Source organism: Grammomys surdaster, unplaced genomic scaffold, assembly GCF_004785775.1.
Source record: "Grammomys surdaster isolate TR1022 unplaced genomic scaffold, NIH_TR_1.0 61, whole genome shotgun sequence".
NCBI lineage: Eukaryota > Metazoa > Chordata > Mammalia > Rodentia > Muridae > Grammomys > Grammomys surdaster.
Genome location: NW_021604563.1, coordinates 10,296,653 through 10,313,405, shown reverse-complemented (window position 1 = coordinate 10,313,405; position 16,753 = coordinate 10,296,653). Strand labels below are relative to the sequence as shown.

The window sequence follows — 16,753 nt, the reverse complement described above, 5'->3', positions numbered from 1 at the left end:
ATTGTCACTTCTTGAGAAATGGCGATTTCATTAAATTAGCATATAGTAAGCCAAATGCAACCTCTAAGTCTTTCGTATGATTGCTCCTTAATCCAGGTATTTTTGTGCATGTCAATACGTGCATGAGAGTGATAGCAAAATACATGTAATTTATAGATCTTAAGCATAGTCAAGTACATCATAGTTGAATATCAAATTATTATATATTAATTCAATTTCCTTTAAATCCTATTTCCTTTAAAAGAAATATGTATATAGCTAGTTAGAGCAGTAGGGACTATTTATTTATTTTAATTTCTGACAATTTTATATGAATTTCAACTTTTGAAAGGAATTTCTAGTTGGACTTTGCATGGAGTCAAAATCTCAGTGTAATATGCAAGTTTAAAGATATGACTATTTTAGGAACTTACATAAGTATAATTATATATCACTTGAAAATTTTCTAATAAACTTGCACACTTCTCTTGAACTATTTTTCTCATAATGCTGATAACTTTTTAAGGCTGAATTAATAATAAAACAGTTTACTTAGCTACAATTTTAACTTCTGCTTTGATTTCCAGAGGCAAAGTTGAAATAATATTTTGATTTTACCATACTTAATACTCTAAACTACAATTTAGTCAATATAACAATCTTTCATGTTGAATATATTTTCACATTTCCAAATTAGTATTATTTCATCATTTTAATACCATAAAATACTGTGCATGTTATGATTTAGAATTCCATTTTTAGAACGTTATTCAAGACATATGCATTATATATAGCATATATCTTCCAATGATGATGAATGAATTTAATTCCTGCTATTTCTCCTATTTTAAATTAAAGCATGTAGTTATTAATTAATCAAAATAGGATTTACTATTATGAAGACAATCTTATATGCTTTCTTAATAGTGGATTATGAAGGAGAGAAAAGCCTCAGCTCAATACAGAGTTAAATCAAAAATAATTTATACTTTTTACCTATTAAATATATACTGTTAAAACATTTATTTTATACACTGAAATGTCAAAAGTTGTCACATCTTTTGACATTTTTGACAGCTATTTAGTAGAATAAGAGAGAGGTATTTCTGTAATAGGTAAAGGATGAACTAGATCAGCTTTGGGGATTTTAAAATGCTAATAACTCTGCTGGCTTACTATTGACTTTCATGTAATTGTGTAGTGAATGAACATTATCTCTCAAAAATTATTAAGAAATAATGCCGTTTGGAAAATTTTCCACAGTTTTATAAACACAATATCTTGACTTAATCTATAACTTCTTCAAGAGTTCATGTGTGACCTGAAACATTAAAACACTATAAACATGATCTTAAAACCATTTAAACTATTATGGTTTTCTAAGAAAATTCTCACAATCTGCTAGTTTTTATTGTGAAATAAAAGTTAGGTGTGGTTGTACACACCTGTAATCCCAACACTTCAGAGGCTTAGTTAAACAATTGCTGCAAGCTCATGGCTAGCTGGAAATACAGTAACATCCTGTATGCATAAACCAAACAAAAACAAAGAAAAGAAACTAGTATTATATTTCACTTTAGAAAATAGAAAATGAATATGTCAGACATTTGATTATGTATGATAAATAAGAAAACATCATATACATATACCCCTGTTATGTTTTCATTTCTTTTTCTCACAAGATTCAGACTTCCTAGTATGAGAACTGTCTTTATCTTTTTATTTTATATTTTCACCTATTCACTTTACATTCTGCTAACTGCTCCCCTCCTGGTTACTTCCTCCCATAATCCTTTCCCCTCTTCACCTCTGGGTATTCACCTCACCTCACCCTGGCACTTAAATTCTCTGGGTTGCTACATACTTTCTTTCCCATTGATGCCAGACAAGACTGCCCAGCTAGTCAAACATATCCCAGAGCCAGGCAACAGCTTTTAGGATAGCACCCATTCTAGTTGTCCAGGACACACAAGTAGGCCAACCTACACATCTGCTACATATGAACGAGGAGACCTAGGTCCAGCCAATGTATGTTCTTTGGTTGATGGTTCAGACTCTGAGCGCCCCAAGAGTCCAGATTATTTGACTCTGTTAGTCTTCCTGTGGAGTTTCTGTGCCCTTCGGGGCTTGCCATCCTTCCTATTCTTAGATGAGAGGTCCCAAGCTCCATCCATTGTCAGTGTCTATATCCATCTGAGTCAGCTGCTGAGTGGAGCCTCTCAGAGGACAACATGATCCTGTCTGTATGCATAACAGAGTATCATTAATAGTGTCATGGATTGATGCTTGTCCATGGGATTGGTTTTAAGTACACCTGATTGTTGGTTTGTCATTCACTCAGTCTCTGCTCCAACTTTTGTGCCTGAATTTCTTGTTGAAAGGATAAATTTTGGGTTAAATGATTAATGGGTAGGTTGGTGTCTCTATTGATCCACTGGGGTTCCTGCTTGGCTAAAGGAGGTACCGTACTCATCAGGATCCATATCCCCAATGTTATGAGCCACAGCTAAGGTCAACCCCATTGATTCGTGGGTGCCACCCTTATCCCTATCCAAGGTCTCTGTCTGGAGATGCCTATCTCACCACCTCCTCAAGCCTGTTGCAGATTTCCACTTATTTTCATGGCCATGTAGCCATCTCTCCTGTCCTTCTCCACACCTGACTTATTAAATTTTATTTAATCTTTTTTTCTTACACTTCAGATTTTAGATTTTATCTCCCTCTGAGTCCACCCTCTGACTGTTCCACATCTCATACATTCCTCCTCTTCATCTGCACAGGATGTCCTCTTCCCTGTACTCCCAACCACACCAGAAATCTCCACTCCCTGAGGTCCGTAGACTCTCTAGGATTAGGTGCATCTTCTCACACTGAGGCCACACCAGGCAATCCTCTGCTGTATATGTGTTGGGGACTTCATATCAACTGGTATATGCTGCCTGGTTAACCTCCATTTCCCTCCCCATTTCCTCTTTCTCCCAGTTCCCTCCCTTCATCTGCCTTTTATGACAGAACTGGTTTTGGAACATGAATCTTTGATTTTTTAAAATTTAGTAAATACCCAAAGGTGTCCATATGAAATCATGTTTCCAGTTTTAAAGGAGGGTTTTCTAATAAACCAATCAAACTCAGTTGAATCCAATATTATATTTTACATGTGCATAAAATCTACCACACCTGCTCTTATGGTACCTTGTTCTAGGACTCTTAAGTGTTATTTTCTTTGATCCCGGTTGATCATGAAATGGCTCATAAGTAAGCTCACTTGCTGTCAAGCTTGATGATCTGTGTCTTATCTCTAGAGCCCACATGTAGGCTGGATATAAGTGACTCCTTCAAATTTGTCTTCTGATCTATACTAGATACACATACATATTCTTAAGCACACACAGTAAAGTAAGTATAGGATGAACTTCTCCAATGGGGAATAAATTTCAACTTATTTTTTATCTATAAATTTAGTTAACTTTTATTATGCCTTAGCATATAATATTATAAGCAAAATGTTTGTCCTCCTCAAAGCCCATTTTTATTTTCATATAATTATGTATTAGTTATTGTTTATCCCACGTTTTCCAAATGATCTATTGATTAGGAGATAAGAATACACAAACAAACAGGCATATCAATCCTCGGCCCCATAAGAGAACTGTGTCTGGGCCATTCCCTTTAAGGGTAAGAGGGTCCTTCCACATAGCTGGGGCATAGTTTTTACTAGGTGGTGCCAGAGGCAGTCAGCTCTTGTCACCAAACTAAATGTTCAGTACATGAATTGGGTTATGTCTGATTTGAGTTGTTGGCCAAAGAGGTCACACAGGAATCCCCCAAAAAACCAGGCTTTTGCAAAGACTGTCCATGAACCAACAGCAAGACCTCCCTGGTGAAGACAACACCTCAACAAATACTTACAGTTCATTTAGTGCATTTAGCATTCTATAAACATAAATAGTAGCTATGCTTCCAGACCACTGGAAATATTTTTCATATTATTCCATTCTTTTAAAAGTCTGATGTATCAGAGTTAAAAATTATCTTAGAACCCTAGAAATTGTGTTGGTTTCAATTCTTATTGTTCTCACAGAACACCTAAACAATTTAGAGAAAGAAAGGCTTGTTTTTAGTTCACAATTTCATATGATTCAGTCTATGAACACTTGACTCCTCAAGTTAGAGCAGAATATGATGGCAGCAGTAACATGTAATAGATGACCTAGTACATGGTGGAAAGAAATCAATAGAATGAAGGTCAGAATGAGGATATAGTATCTATTTCAAATGTTTACACCAGTGACCTAACAATTCTAAGTACTACCTCCCAAAGTATTATTACCATGTAGGGAATGATAATTAAAATTATGATCCTATAGGGGATGTTTCATAGTCATACTATCACAGTGCCTTTAAAGTAGTCAGACACTGTAGTTCAGATTGGAGTAGGTCTTCTTTGTTCTAGATTAAACCACACAAGGACCTGAAAGTAAGAAAGGCCTTTTAAAACACTTTAAGAAATTTTTGCATCAATATAGAGTCACCCACACTAAGAAGAAATGAATTTCCCATGTCAAAGTGCCCTATGAAGGAAAATTACATGAGGAACTTTTGGAAATTTTAAAATTTAAGTTATTTTAGTTATATACATTCCAGCTGTTGCCTACCTCTGTCAGTCCCCTCTCCAACAGTTCCTTGCCCTATTCCTCCCCCTCCTTGCCTCCCAGAGGATGCTATCCCTGCACAATCCCTCCCCCTTCCCTGAGTCATCAAGGCTTTCAAGGATTGTGCACATCTCCCACTGGGAACAGAGCAGGCAGACCTCTGCTACATATGTACCAAGGGTCTTGGCCCAGCCTGTGTATGCTGTTGGATGGTGGCTCAGTCTCTGGGAGCTCCCTAGGGTCTGAGTTAGTTGAGATTGCTGATATTCCTATGGGGTTGTTCTCCTTTCCAGCTTATTCAATTCTTCCTCTAATTCAACCACAGGAGTCCCGAATTTCAGTCCAAGGGTTGGGTCTGCTTCTGTCTCAGTCAGTTGCTTGTAGGACCTCTCTGAATATAGCCATGCCAGGCTCCCATCTGTGTCTGTAACCTATCAGAGCATAGTAGTGTAAGGGTTTAGTGCTCCCCTCCCCCATGAAATAGATCTTCATATCACAGAGTTTTGGCTAGATCCCAAAAGCCTTCTTTTGAGAAAAAACTATTAGTTTACTTAGAAACCATTTTACTGAAAGTCCTAATCCTTGGTGTTCAAATTTCGTTGCACAATAAATTTGTGATATGATCACAAGAGAGTCACTTACTTTCTGTGAATCTTAGTATTCTTTCTGGACCAGGAAGTCTAGGTCATACTTAAAGAATTTTCAAATACAAGTGCTCAGTGATTTTTATATATTTTGTTCTGCTATTTTGTAAATTCTGCTCATCTAACTTTTTAACAAGGGAATAATTGTTTAAAAACTGATTAGCAGCAATTAGGAATGATATTTCATTCAATTAAAGTACCTAGGGATTAAAATTTCAGACTTGAAGATATATTCCTTAAAATACCTTCACATCAAATTTAATAGTATATTCTCTTTTTCTTTTCTAATTCTTTGAATGATCTTTGTGTCTTAATGTCAAAAATTAAAATTTTTAAAACATTATTCCCATTCTGACCTCAGTAAACCATACAAGGCAAAACTGGAATGGAGATACAGGATCTCCTTTGACAAACTGTATTTTTTCCCAAACCTACAATTTAGTAATTTAATGAGAATAATGGAAGTCATATATTTTCAGCACTCTCATGTTTTAAATAAGAAAACTCTTCAGGCTTTTGACAATAGGTCCACGCAAAGCTAGACCTGGTCTACATTCTTCAGTTCTCAAAGACTTTCCACAATTTGGCATACTGAAGTTCTAAAATGTTTCAGAAATAGTCACTGAGTTATCAACAATAATTTATAGCACATATGGGTATATAGCACCAATAAGGAAGGTTTCAAATATTGTTTGTTAAAAAATTATTATAACTGTCAGTAACAAAAAGTTTGTAAATTTGGAAAAGGACTTGGGGATTTCTGTTCACACCAATGAAATCCATTCAATGGTTTTGTGAAAATAAAGTACCTTGACATCTTTCTAATGTGCCTTTTAAAGAAAGTGAATGAGATTTAAAGGAAACATTGCAAATTCTTTTTCTCCACTTTTTTTCCTTTTCTTTTTTTCTTTTTCTATTTCTATTTATTTATTTATTTATTTATTTATTTTTCAAATCGTAATTTTTACTTATTCACACACGGGTTATAAACACAAAAAGGCAGGTCATGGGGAAGGGGATGACACTGGAGTGTGAGTGTTCAGACTTGAAGATACATTCCTTAAAATATCTTCACATCAAATTTAACAGTAAATTCTCTTGTACTTTTCTAATTTTTGTATCAAATATTTTCATAAGATTTTTTTCAGAGATATAAGTATGCTTAACCTTTGTAAATTTCAGAAATTAAATTTTCTTTTTTCAGAGAAAAAAGAAGCAGAAGCATGTAATATAAGAAAGAATCAGAATCTGAAATAAGCATACACACTCATCAAATATTGCCAGGTTCCTTCTGGGAGATATGTTACTTTTCTATACTTCACATTTGGTGCCTTTCATATTTTCCTTTTCTTCTGTTCTTCTGAAACTCAATATGTAGCCCAACCAAACTTGGAACTCAAAATCCTGCCTCAGGATCCCAAAAATTGTGTATAAATACAAGCAGCAACATACCTAGATATACACTATTTATTTTTGTATGTAAATATCTACATTCCCAAAATTAAGTGAAGAATAAACAAAACCAAAGGAAGAAAGGAAGGGAGGGAGGGAGGAAGGAAAAAAGGAAGGAAGACAAACAAATGAATTAAAAGGAACCCAATGAAAGTATTGAAAATGTTAATGTGGTGTCAGGCAACAACAACAACTATATATTATCTTTGGTGAAATAATCATTCCAATAAACAATGAAGTGGTATTATGCACATGCGGTAAAAATGTTAGTGTTTACCACAGTAGGCATTTTCAAAAGCAAAAAGATGCCTCTTTCACTTAAAGATCAACTTTTGGTTCTTATCAGTCAAGTTATTCATTTTATTTATTTTACAGGAATTTTATTTTTCTGTCTTGGATTTGCAACTCCAAATACATTTTTGATTCTAAAAAAAATATTACTTATGGATCAAAAAATTATATAGTATAAAATGAGATATTTTTAAGTACAAAAAATAGATTTCCTTAACATTAATTAGAACTGACAATTTTATATAGATTAAACCAATGGCAACAAAATCTAAGAAGCCATATTAATGATTTCATATAATAAATTTCATTTTCCAAAGATTCACATTTTAGTTGCACATATGCTTTCTTGACAGACATAAGCTTTAATATTTCTAAAGTAATGACTTTGCCCCATATTACAAATATTTATCATAATTTATTTACAAATAAATATTTACAAATTCTAACTATCATATTTTCCTCACAAATAAATGTTTATAAAATATTTTATAATTTTATTAGCTATTGACACTTTTGTATTCATTATCAGAAAACTAGAAATTATTTCATAGAATTATTCTTTATATAATTTTAATAATGTTAAGTGTAAAAATAGACAAGAATGCACATAGTTACATAGTGAATGTTCCTGATTTAATGGATGAGAAAACTTCTTTGAAATTAAAAAATAATTAAGGGCTGGTAGCTTTCCTCTTGTCTTTGAAAATAGTATTTATCTTTTGAACTTATACTTTTATTCATGATAACAATTGTTAATGCAGTCATGTATGTTGTATGTTATATCTTCACACATGTACATATAAATCAAGATCGTTTTTGAATTTGCCCTCTGTTCACAGGCATTAGTATATTAAGGCTTAAATAAATTAACTAGAGATCCACTCACATGACACTTACACATGGAAGGTGGCAAGTTATACATAGATATTTAAATATTTGAGGGAAAGAGATTGTATTTACAGCAGATTTTGGGGGGGGTGAATCTGGAGTTAAGAGTGTTTAATTGAAGAGCTCAAGTTTAGTTCTCAACAACCATGTCTGATAATTCAACTCCAGATGTATCTGAACATTCTGGCCTCCATGAGTACAAATCAATACACAGACACACATACACAGAATCATCAATACAAATGACCTAAAAAGAAATATTACATATTTGAACTGTATGATTAATATGATGATAGCAATATAAATATGTTGTTTGTACTGTCCTCCCCAGCAACTACTAACTGCATGGAGCTGCTGAAAAGCTAAAATATTACACACATAATTAAGAACTGATTAGGGGAATGTTTCTTATATTAATGAATTAAATCTTAAATTTAAATACTCCATTATCATATTGAATAGTTCATTCAGTGAAAAAATAGAAGAGCAATCCATTAGCTGATATATTATTATCTCCAGTGTCATTAGAAAAATTTATTTTTTGACTGATACAATTTAATTTAAAATAAATAAAAGACAGTAACTATATTCTTTGAAAATTTAATCTAATTTAATATTTATTGAAATGAATTGTAATTTCAATTTTAGGTAGACTAGAACATAATTATATATACAGAAAATATATAAATATATAAGATTAGCAATTTAAATAATCATGGCTTGACCAATATATACTAAAGTCTTAAATTATAGAGTTGTATTTGAAATACATTAACTTTGGAATGTTTATTTATTCTTTTAAAGCAATATTTCATGTCATTATCTTATTATATAACTTTTCTTAAATATTGTTACATTATAATATTGCTTTACATTTTATATTCAGAATTCAGTAAGTCTTTTATTCTGCTGATATTAATTTAATCATAATTAAATAATTTGAAAGTCATTTTTATTGTTCACCTCATACATTATTATTGTATTAGTAAAATATTCTTACTTACCAACCAACATATTTGTCATACATAGATTTTCACAACCCTTTAGATAGTTACAATTTATATGCTGACAAAAGTAGAATTGAGAATCATTAGATTTATAAATTACAATTTTGAAGCATTGGGTCTTTAAACCTTCCTAAAATTATAGTTGAGTATCACTACCAGTTAATTACTATTTATCATGATTATCTAACTTTAATTTTTTCATGAAATAAGTATTATAAGCATTAATATATCACAACTTATAAAAATTTTCATAAACTATGCTGTATAAACATAATAAATTTCAGCTTGCTAATTTAATACTATGTAGATAAAACATAAAAATTATTTCCTGAGCCGGGCAGTGGTGCCACACGCCTTTTATCCCAGCACTTGGGAGGCAGAGGCAGGCGGATTTCTGAGTTCAAGGTCAGCCTGGTCTACAGAGTGAGTTCCAGAAAAGCCCAGATTATCAAGAGAAACCCTGTCTCAACAAACCAAAAAAAAAAATTATTTCCTATCCTATACAAAGATAAATCAGTGAATAAAATGTAAACGAGATGCTTATTTTTATTTTAAAATATTGCATAAATTGACTTATTTAGATGTGAGAGTTTTTTAAAGAGAATAATCAGTAATCACTTCAGTATCATGTAAAAATTTAAAGACAATCTTTTGAAAATTCTATACATTTCTTTTGGACACAAAAATTATGTAGCAAACTACATTTACTACCACAAGATGCTATGCATTAAATGTACTAAAGAATTTAATAACTTGCATCTGATCACAATGTTAACTGTAGGCCAAGTTGAAATTCAGAGCTGAAGTCTTCCGGTATCTGTTGCTAAGACTTTCCTTCTGTCCTGTGTATTCTAGAAATTGGATATCACCTTTATTATAACATTTAGCATATATTTAATTACAATTTAAAATATATGTGGTATTGCATATTAATATAATTTAAATTTTGTATCATTCCTTGTTTTCCAGGGTCAAAATATTTTCGATCTTGATGTCATTGAAACGCCAGAAGGAGACAAGATGCCCCAGCTGATTGTTCAAAAGGAGTTAGACAGAGAAGTGAAGGATACCTATGTGATGAAAGTAAAAGTTGAAGATGGTGGCTCTCCTCAAAGATCCAGTACAGCTATTTTGCAAGTAAGTGTTGCTGATACAAATGACAATGGCCCAATCTTCATTGAGGAGGAAATTGAAGTCAGTATACCAGAAAATGCTCCTATAGGTTCTTCAGTGACACAGCTCCATGCCACAGATGCTGATATAGGTGAAAATGCCAGAATTCACTTTTATTTCAGCAATCTAGTCTCGAACATCGCTAAGAGACTGTTTCATCTTAACACTACTACTGGACTTATCACTGTCAAAGAACCACTGGATAGGGAAGAATCACCAAGCCACAAGTTATTGGTTTTGGCAACTGATGGTGGATCGACACCAGCAAGAGCAATGGTGCTGGTAAATGTTACAGATGTCAATGATAATGTCCCATCAATTGACATAAGATACATCGTTAATCCAACCAATGGCACTGTTCTTCTTTCAGAGAATGCTCCACTTAACACTAAAATTGCTCTCATAACTGTGATGGATAAGGATTCTGAACATAATGGTAGGGTGACATGCTTCACAGATCATGAAGTTCCTTTCAGATTACGGCCAGTATTCAGTAATCAGTTTCTCTTGGAGACTGCTGCATTTCTTGATTTTGAGTCCACAAAAGAATATGCCATTAAATTACTGGCTGCTGATGCTGGCAAACCTCCTTTGAATCAGTCATCCATGCTCCTGATCAAAGTAAAAGATGAAAATGACAATGCTCCGGTTTTCACCCAGTCTTTCATAAGCCTTTCTGTTCCTGAGAATAACTCTCCTGGTTCGCAGTTGACAAAAATCAGTGCAACAGATGCAGACAGTGGACAAAATGCTGAAATAAGCTACATGCTAGGTTACGACGCACCACCTGAATTTGACCTGGATCCTCGTACAGGCATCCTGACTGCAGTGAAGAAACTAGATAGAGAAAAACAGGAAAAATATTACTTTACAGTCCTGGCACAGGACAATGGAATTCCACCCTTAACGTCCAATGCCACTGTCTTTGTGACTGTTCTTGACCAGAATGATAACAGCCCAATTTTCACTCACAATGAGTATAACTTCTATGTTCCTGAAAACCTTCCAAGACATGGCACAGTAGGGCTAATAACTGTGACTGATCTTGATTATGGAGAAAATTCTGCAGTTAATCTCTCGATCTTGGATGTGAATGATCAATTCAGTATTGATCCACAGTCTGGTGTCATCAGGCCAAATATTTCATTTGACAGAGAAAAACAAGAATCCTATACTTTCTATGTAAAAGCTGAGGATTGTGGTAGGGTATCACGTTCTTCAACTGCTAAAGTAACCATTAATGTGGTTGACGTCAATGATAACAAACCAATTTTTATTGACCCTCCTTCCAATTACTCCTTTGAATGGGTTCTACCATCTACAAATCCTGGCACAGTCATCTTCAAGGTTGTTGCAATTGATGATGATATTGGCATGAATGCAGAGCTTCGTTACAGCATTGTTGGAGGAAACACAAAAGGACTGTTTATGATTGAACAAATATCAGGCAACATGACATTGAAGGATAAATGCATGGTTTCAGATCTTGGTTTACACCGAGTCATAGTCATGGCTAAGGATTTAGGGCAACCTGATTCTCTATTCAATGTTGTAAATGTCAATTTCTTTGTAAATGAGTCAGTACCCAATGCTACACTGATTTATGAACTGGTGCGCAAAAGCATTGATGCACCTGCAAATCAAAATGATGAAACAACTAATTCATCCTCACCAACCACTGACTATGTCAAGATCATGGTTGCCATTGTTGCTGGCACGATAACTGTCGTCCTAGTTATTTTCATCACTGCTGTAGTAAGATGCCGCCAACCACACCTTAAAGCTTCTCAGAAAAACAAACAGAATTCTGAGTGGGTTACTCCAAACCCAGAAAACAGGCAGATGATTATGATGAAGAAGAAGAAGAAGAAAAAGAAGAAACATCCCCCTAAGAACCTGCTGCTTAATTTTGTTACTATTGAAGAAGCAAAGCAAGATGATGGTGAAAATGAGAGAAATAGTGTCACACTAGATCTTCCCATTGATCTGGAAGAGCAAACCATGGGAAAATACAACTGGGGCACTACACCTACTACCTTCAAGCCTGATAGCCCTGATTTGGCTCGACACTACAAATCTGCCTCTCCCCAGCCTGCATTCCAGATCCAGCCTGAAACACCCCTAAACTCAAAGCACCACATCATTCAGGAACTGCCTCTTGATAATACCTTCGTTGGCTGTGATTCTATCTCCAAGTGCTCCTCCAGCAGTTCTGATCCCTACAGTGTTTCTGAGTGCAGCTATCCAGTGACAACTTTTAAGGCCCCCGTGTCTGTGCATACCAGACCGGTAGGTAATCCAAGCTTCTAAGTAATCCTTTTAATTTATTATTCTCATTTTTTCACCTGATATAGGATTATAAAGAACATTAATTTCTAAGAAAGAACAAAAAATCATATTGTACATAATATTCAAATAGGACTATGAGATCATTTAAATTTGGTAGACAGTACAAAATGAATACTAAGTAAGAAAAAATTGATTATTATAGGGGTAACTTTGTCTGTAGGTGGCAGTTTGATGCTTCTTGCTAGAGCACAACATGGAAAAATTACCTAATAAAGATTATAGCACTACCTGCTTTACCAGATTATTCATGAGACTCAGAAAAGCCTGGGCTACTTGCCTCATAGAAAACCACTTTCTAATGTGGTAAGTAGCTCTCAAACCAAATGGTTCTGTGAATCTTTGTCTTGTGGGCAAATCTGTAGATAACTGAGGCATTTAAAAGACAGTAACATATCCTGTACTCTTTCCTATGATGTCATTCCATTATGCATAACTATGAAGAGTTTCATTTTCATATTAGGAAGTCAAAATAGTTTGACTTATGGTAAAACATTAAAACAGTTTAAGAAAGTAAAGGCTTGCTCATTCTCATCTTCTAGTCAAATAAAGAAATGGAGAAACATCTTCATTTTAGGCCTACCAGTTAAATATTTCTATTTTCAAGGTCCTTGAAGAACCATTCTTAAAATATAATGACTTTTAGAAAATGGAATATGTTTGTTTTTCCTAATGGGCATGAAAGGAAATTAGAGCATAGTAAGAACTAAGAAATCTGTGCAAAAGAATCTCAAACCCAATACATTTCAGAAAACAAGAATTTATATAGTACTTTAAAATTAGTATTCCATAGAGAAATAGGTACAAATTTATCCAGAAATTCATAACTAAATTAAATGATTTAAGTAAGTTATTTCCTTAATAAAGTTAAACAATGGAATTTATCTACTTTTTTGTCTAAATGTCGTGTTACCTGTTGATTTTATGATTTCAAGTAGATAGCAGTAAATTAGTAACTCCATTTGCCATGAATAAACTTGATTTATTAACTTATTCAGGCTTAATATTATGGTTATAAAGTGAAAGATAGATAAATTCCTTTTCATTGAAAGCTATAGATACTAAAAGAAGCCTACCAGATTCAAGAAAACAGTGCAAATAATTGATCATAATTTGAAGAATAGTCTGAAAACTGATGATAATGAGACTATACACTTTAACATATACAAATGAAAAGTAATAATGTTAATACATTTCATTTAATCACACAGTGAAGCTACGGTTTAAATCAACAGTAGGCAAAGAAAACTAAAAGCCTAGTTGATATCTAGGATTCTTGTATGCTCTGAAGAAAGTTAGAGGGTTTCTACAATGACAAATGTAATAAAGTCTATCATCTCTAAACACTGTGTTGTTGCTCATATTTAACCACTCAAGTAGACACTCTTGTTTTCCCATTTTTACCACCATTATTCTGTTTGTTTGCCATATTTCTTTCAATACTCATTATTATCTTTGTTTTGGTTTATTGAGACAGGGTATATCTGTGTAATCATGGGTGTCCTGGAACTCATTTTGTAGAGGAGGCTGGCTTCAAATTCAGTCTCTGTCTCATTAGTCAGTGCTGGAATTAAAGCTATACACCACCATTGTTTAGCTGAAATATTCCTTAATAAGAATATTATCAGTAGCACTTTAATAGCACTTATTTTTGTACTTTCTCACTTGTTTTAAAAATGCATACTCGAAAAAAGGTTTTGAGTTTCACATTTGCAGTTTATATCTTTCAATGGACTGGCCCAAAGAATTAGTAAAGCAAATTCTGTTCATAATTAGGTTTACAAATGTAGAAATACTTTTGCATACAGAAATTTTAATTAAGTATGTAAAGAGCTAAAAGGGAAAATGATGTATTTTCTAGATATTTTTATCTTTTAGTTTTGCCATTTTATAATTTCTAAACTTCAATAAAATTAAAAATGCTTTTCCATGATGGCATTTTACATATCACATCTAAGAGATTCGTATCCTAATCATAAGACAAATGGCTTAGTGTGTTGTACAAAAAAACAAAAATTATCACTGAAAATGGATTATTGCTTATCATTAGTATCTTACTTACTGAAGAGTCTATCTTAAAATCAAAAGAATTTTGAGATTCTTTTCACATCTTAAAAATTAAATAAACTGTACTATTCCACATTCCATCCCTCCTTTCCCTACTCCCACTTTTCCATGAAGATGTTCCCATTTTCTCTGACTGACACAGACCCAGCAGTTTTCTGCTGTATATGTATTGGGGTCCTCATATCAGCTGGTGTACGCTGTAGGGTTGGTTATCCAGTGTCTGAGAGGTCGCAGGGTCCAGGTTAATTGAGACTGCTGGTCCTCCTACAGGGTCACCTTCCTCCTCACTTCCATCCTTTCTCTAATTCAACCACAGGGTTAGCAGCTTCTGTCCATTGGTTGGGTGCAAATATCTGCATCTGACTCTTTCAGCTGCTTGTTGGGTCTTTTGTAGGGCAATAATGATAGACTCCTTTTTGTGAGTGCTCCATAGCCTCAGTAATAGTGTCAGGCCTTGGGACCTCTGCTTGAGCTCGATCCCACTTTGGGCCTGTTGCTGGATCTTCTTTTCCTCAGGCTCCTCTCCATTTCCATCCCTGCAGTTCTTTCAGACGGGAACAAGTGTGGTTCAGAGTTTTTGACTATGAGATGGCAACCCCATTCCCTCCACTTGATACCCTGTCTTTCTTCTGGAGGTGGGCTCAACAAGTTCCCTGTCTCCCACTATAGGACATTTCATCTAAGGTCCCTCCCTCTAGTCTTGAGAGTCTCTCACCTCCCAGGTCTCTGATATATTCTGGAGCTCCCCTCCCCCGCAACCTCCTACCTTCTGAGGCTGCCTGTTTCAATCCATTTCCCCTACCCAATACCAGATCAGGTTCCCTACTTCCCCTCCCTATCCATTTCCCCTCCCTAGTCCCTCCTTCCTTCCAAACTTGTGATTGTTTTCTTCTCCCTTCCCAGTGGGACTGAGGCATCCTTACTTGGGCTCTTCAGCTTGTTAACCTTCTTGAGTTCTGTGGACTGTATACTCAGTATTCTGTACTCTTTTATTTGCCTAATAACCACTTATTAGTGAGTACATGCCATGCATGTCCTTTTCGGTCTTAGTTACCTCGCTCAGGATATTTTCTAGTTCCATCCATTTGCCTGCAAAACTGGGGATGTCCTTGATCTTAATATCTGAGTAGTATTCTATTGTGTAAATAAATCACATTTCCTTTGTCCATTCTTCTGTCATAGGACACTTGGGTTCTTTCCAGCTTCTAGCTATCACAAAGCTGCTATGAATTTAGTGGAACACATGCCCCTGTGGCATGGTGGAGCATCTTTTGTGTATATTCCCAAAAGTAGTATAGCTGGGTCTTCTGGTAGATCTATTTCCAGTTTTCTGAGGAACCTCCAGATTGATTTCCAGAGTGGTTGTACCAGTTTGCAATCCCACCAGCAATGGAGGAGTGTTCCTCTTTCATCCTTGTCAACATCCCTTGTCACTTGAAGTTTTGATCTTAGCCATTCTCATTGGTATAAGGTCAATCTCAGGGTCATTTTGATTTGTATTTCTCTGATCACTAAGGACTTTGAACATTTCTATAGTTGCTTTTCAGCCATTCGAGATTCCTCTGTATTCAATTGTCTATTTAGATCTATACCCCAGTTTTTGATTAGATTGTTTGCTTTTTTTTTTTTGGAGGTTAGCTTCTTTGTTTATTTTGGATACTAGCCCTCTATCAGATGTGGGGTTAGTGAAGATTTTTTTTTCCCAATCTGTAGTTTGCTGATTTGTCCTATTGACAGTGTCTTTTGTGTTACAGAAGCTTTTCAGTTTCATGAGGTCCCATTTGTCAAGTCTTGATCTTAGAGCCTCAGCCATTGGAGGTCTGTTTAGGAAATTTATACCTGTGCCAATGCGTTTGAGGATCTACCACACTTTTCTTCTAGTAGATTGAGTGTATTAATATCAACTTTCTTAATTTTAATATAATAAGTTTCATTTGAAAAGCTCAGTCTTTATTAACAAAGCTCTCTTTTTCAAATACTATAGGCCATGAATGAACAAAAAAAAAAAAAAATAGGAGACGGGGGAATCAGCGTGAACGTACCATTTTTAAGGGCCTTCTATATACCATTCATTTCTTTGTTGTTTTCTTTTTTCTTTTCTCTCATTATTTCTCTCTCCCTCCCTCCCTCTCTTTTTGTTCTCTTCTCTTTTTCTTTCTTTTCCCTTCCCTTACTGTCCCCTTCCTTCCTTCCTTCCTTGCTTCCTTCCTTCCTTCCTTCCTTCCTTCCTTCCTTCCTTCCTTCCTTCCTTCCT

General features: G+C 34.5%; 1 protein-coding gene across 6 annotated transcripts in view; it reads left to right on the top strand.

Annotated features, from left to right (window-relative positions):
- Nucleotides 1–16,753, top strand: part of Pcdh11x (protocadherin 11 X-linked) — a 545,209-nt gene that overhangs the window by 71,547 nt on the left and 456,909 nt on the right. For all 6 annotated transcript variants that reach the window (XM_028778938.1, XM_028778795.1, XM_028778731.1 and 3 more), the window contains one exon: nt 9,883–12,375. In XM_028778938.1, the coding sequence (XP_028634771.1) occupies nt 9,883–12,375 (2,493 nt within the window). The remainder of the gene's footprint in view (nt 1–9,882; nt 12,376–16,753) is intronic.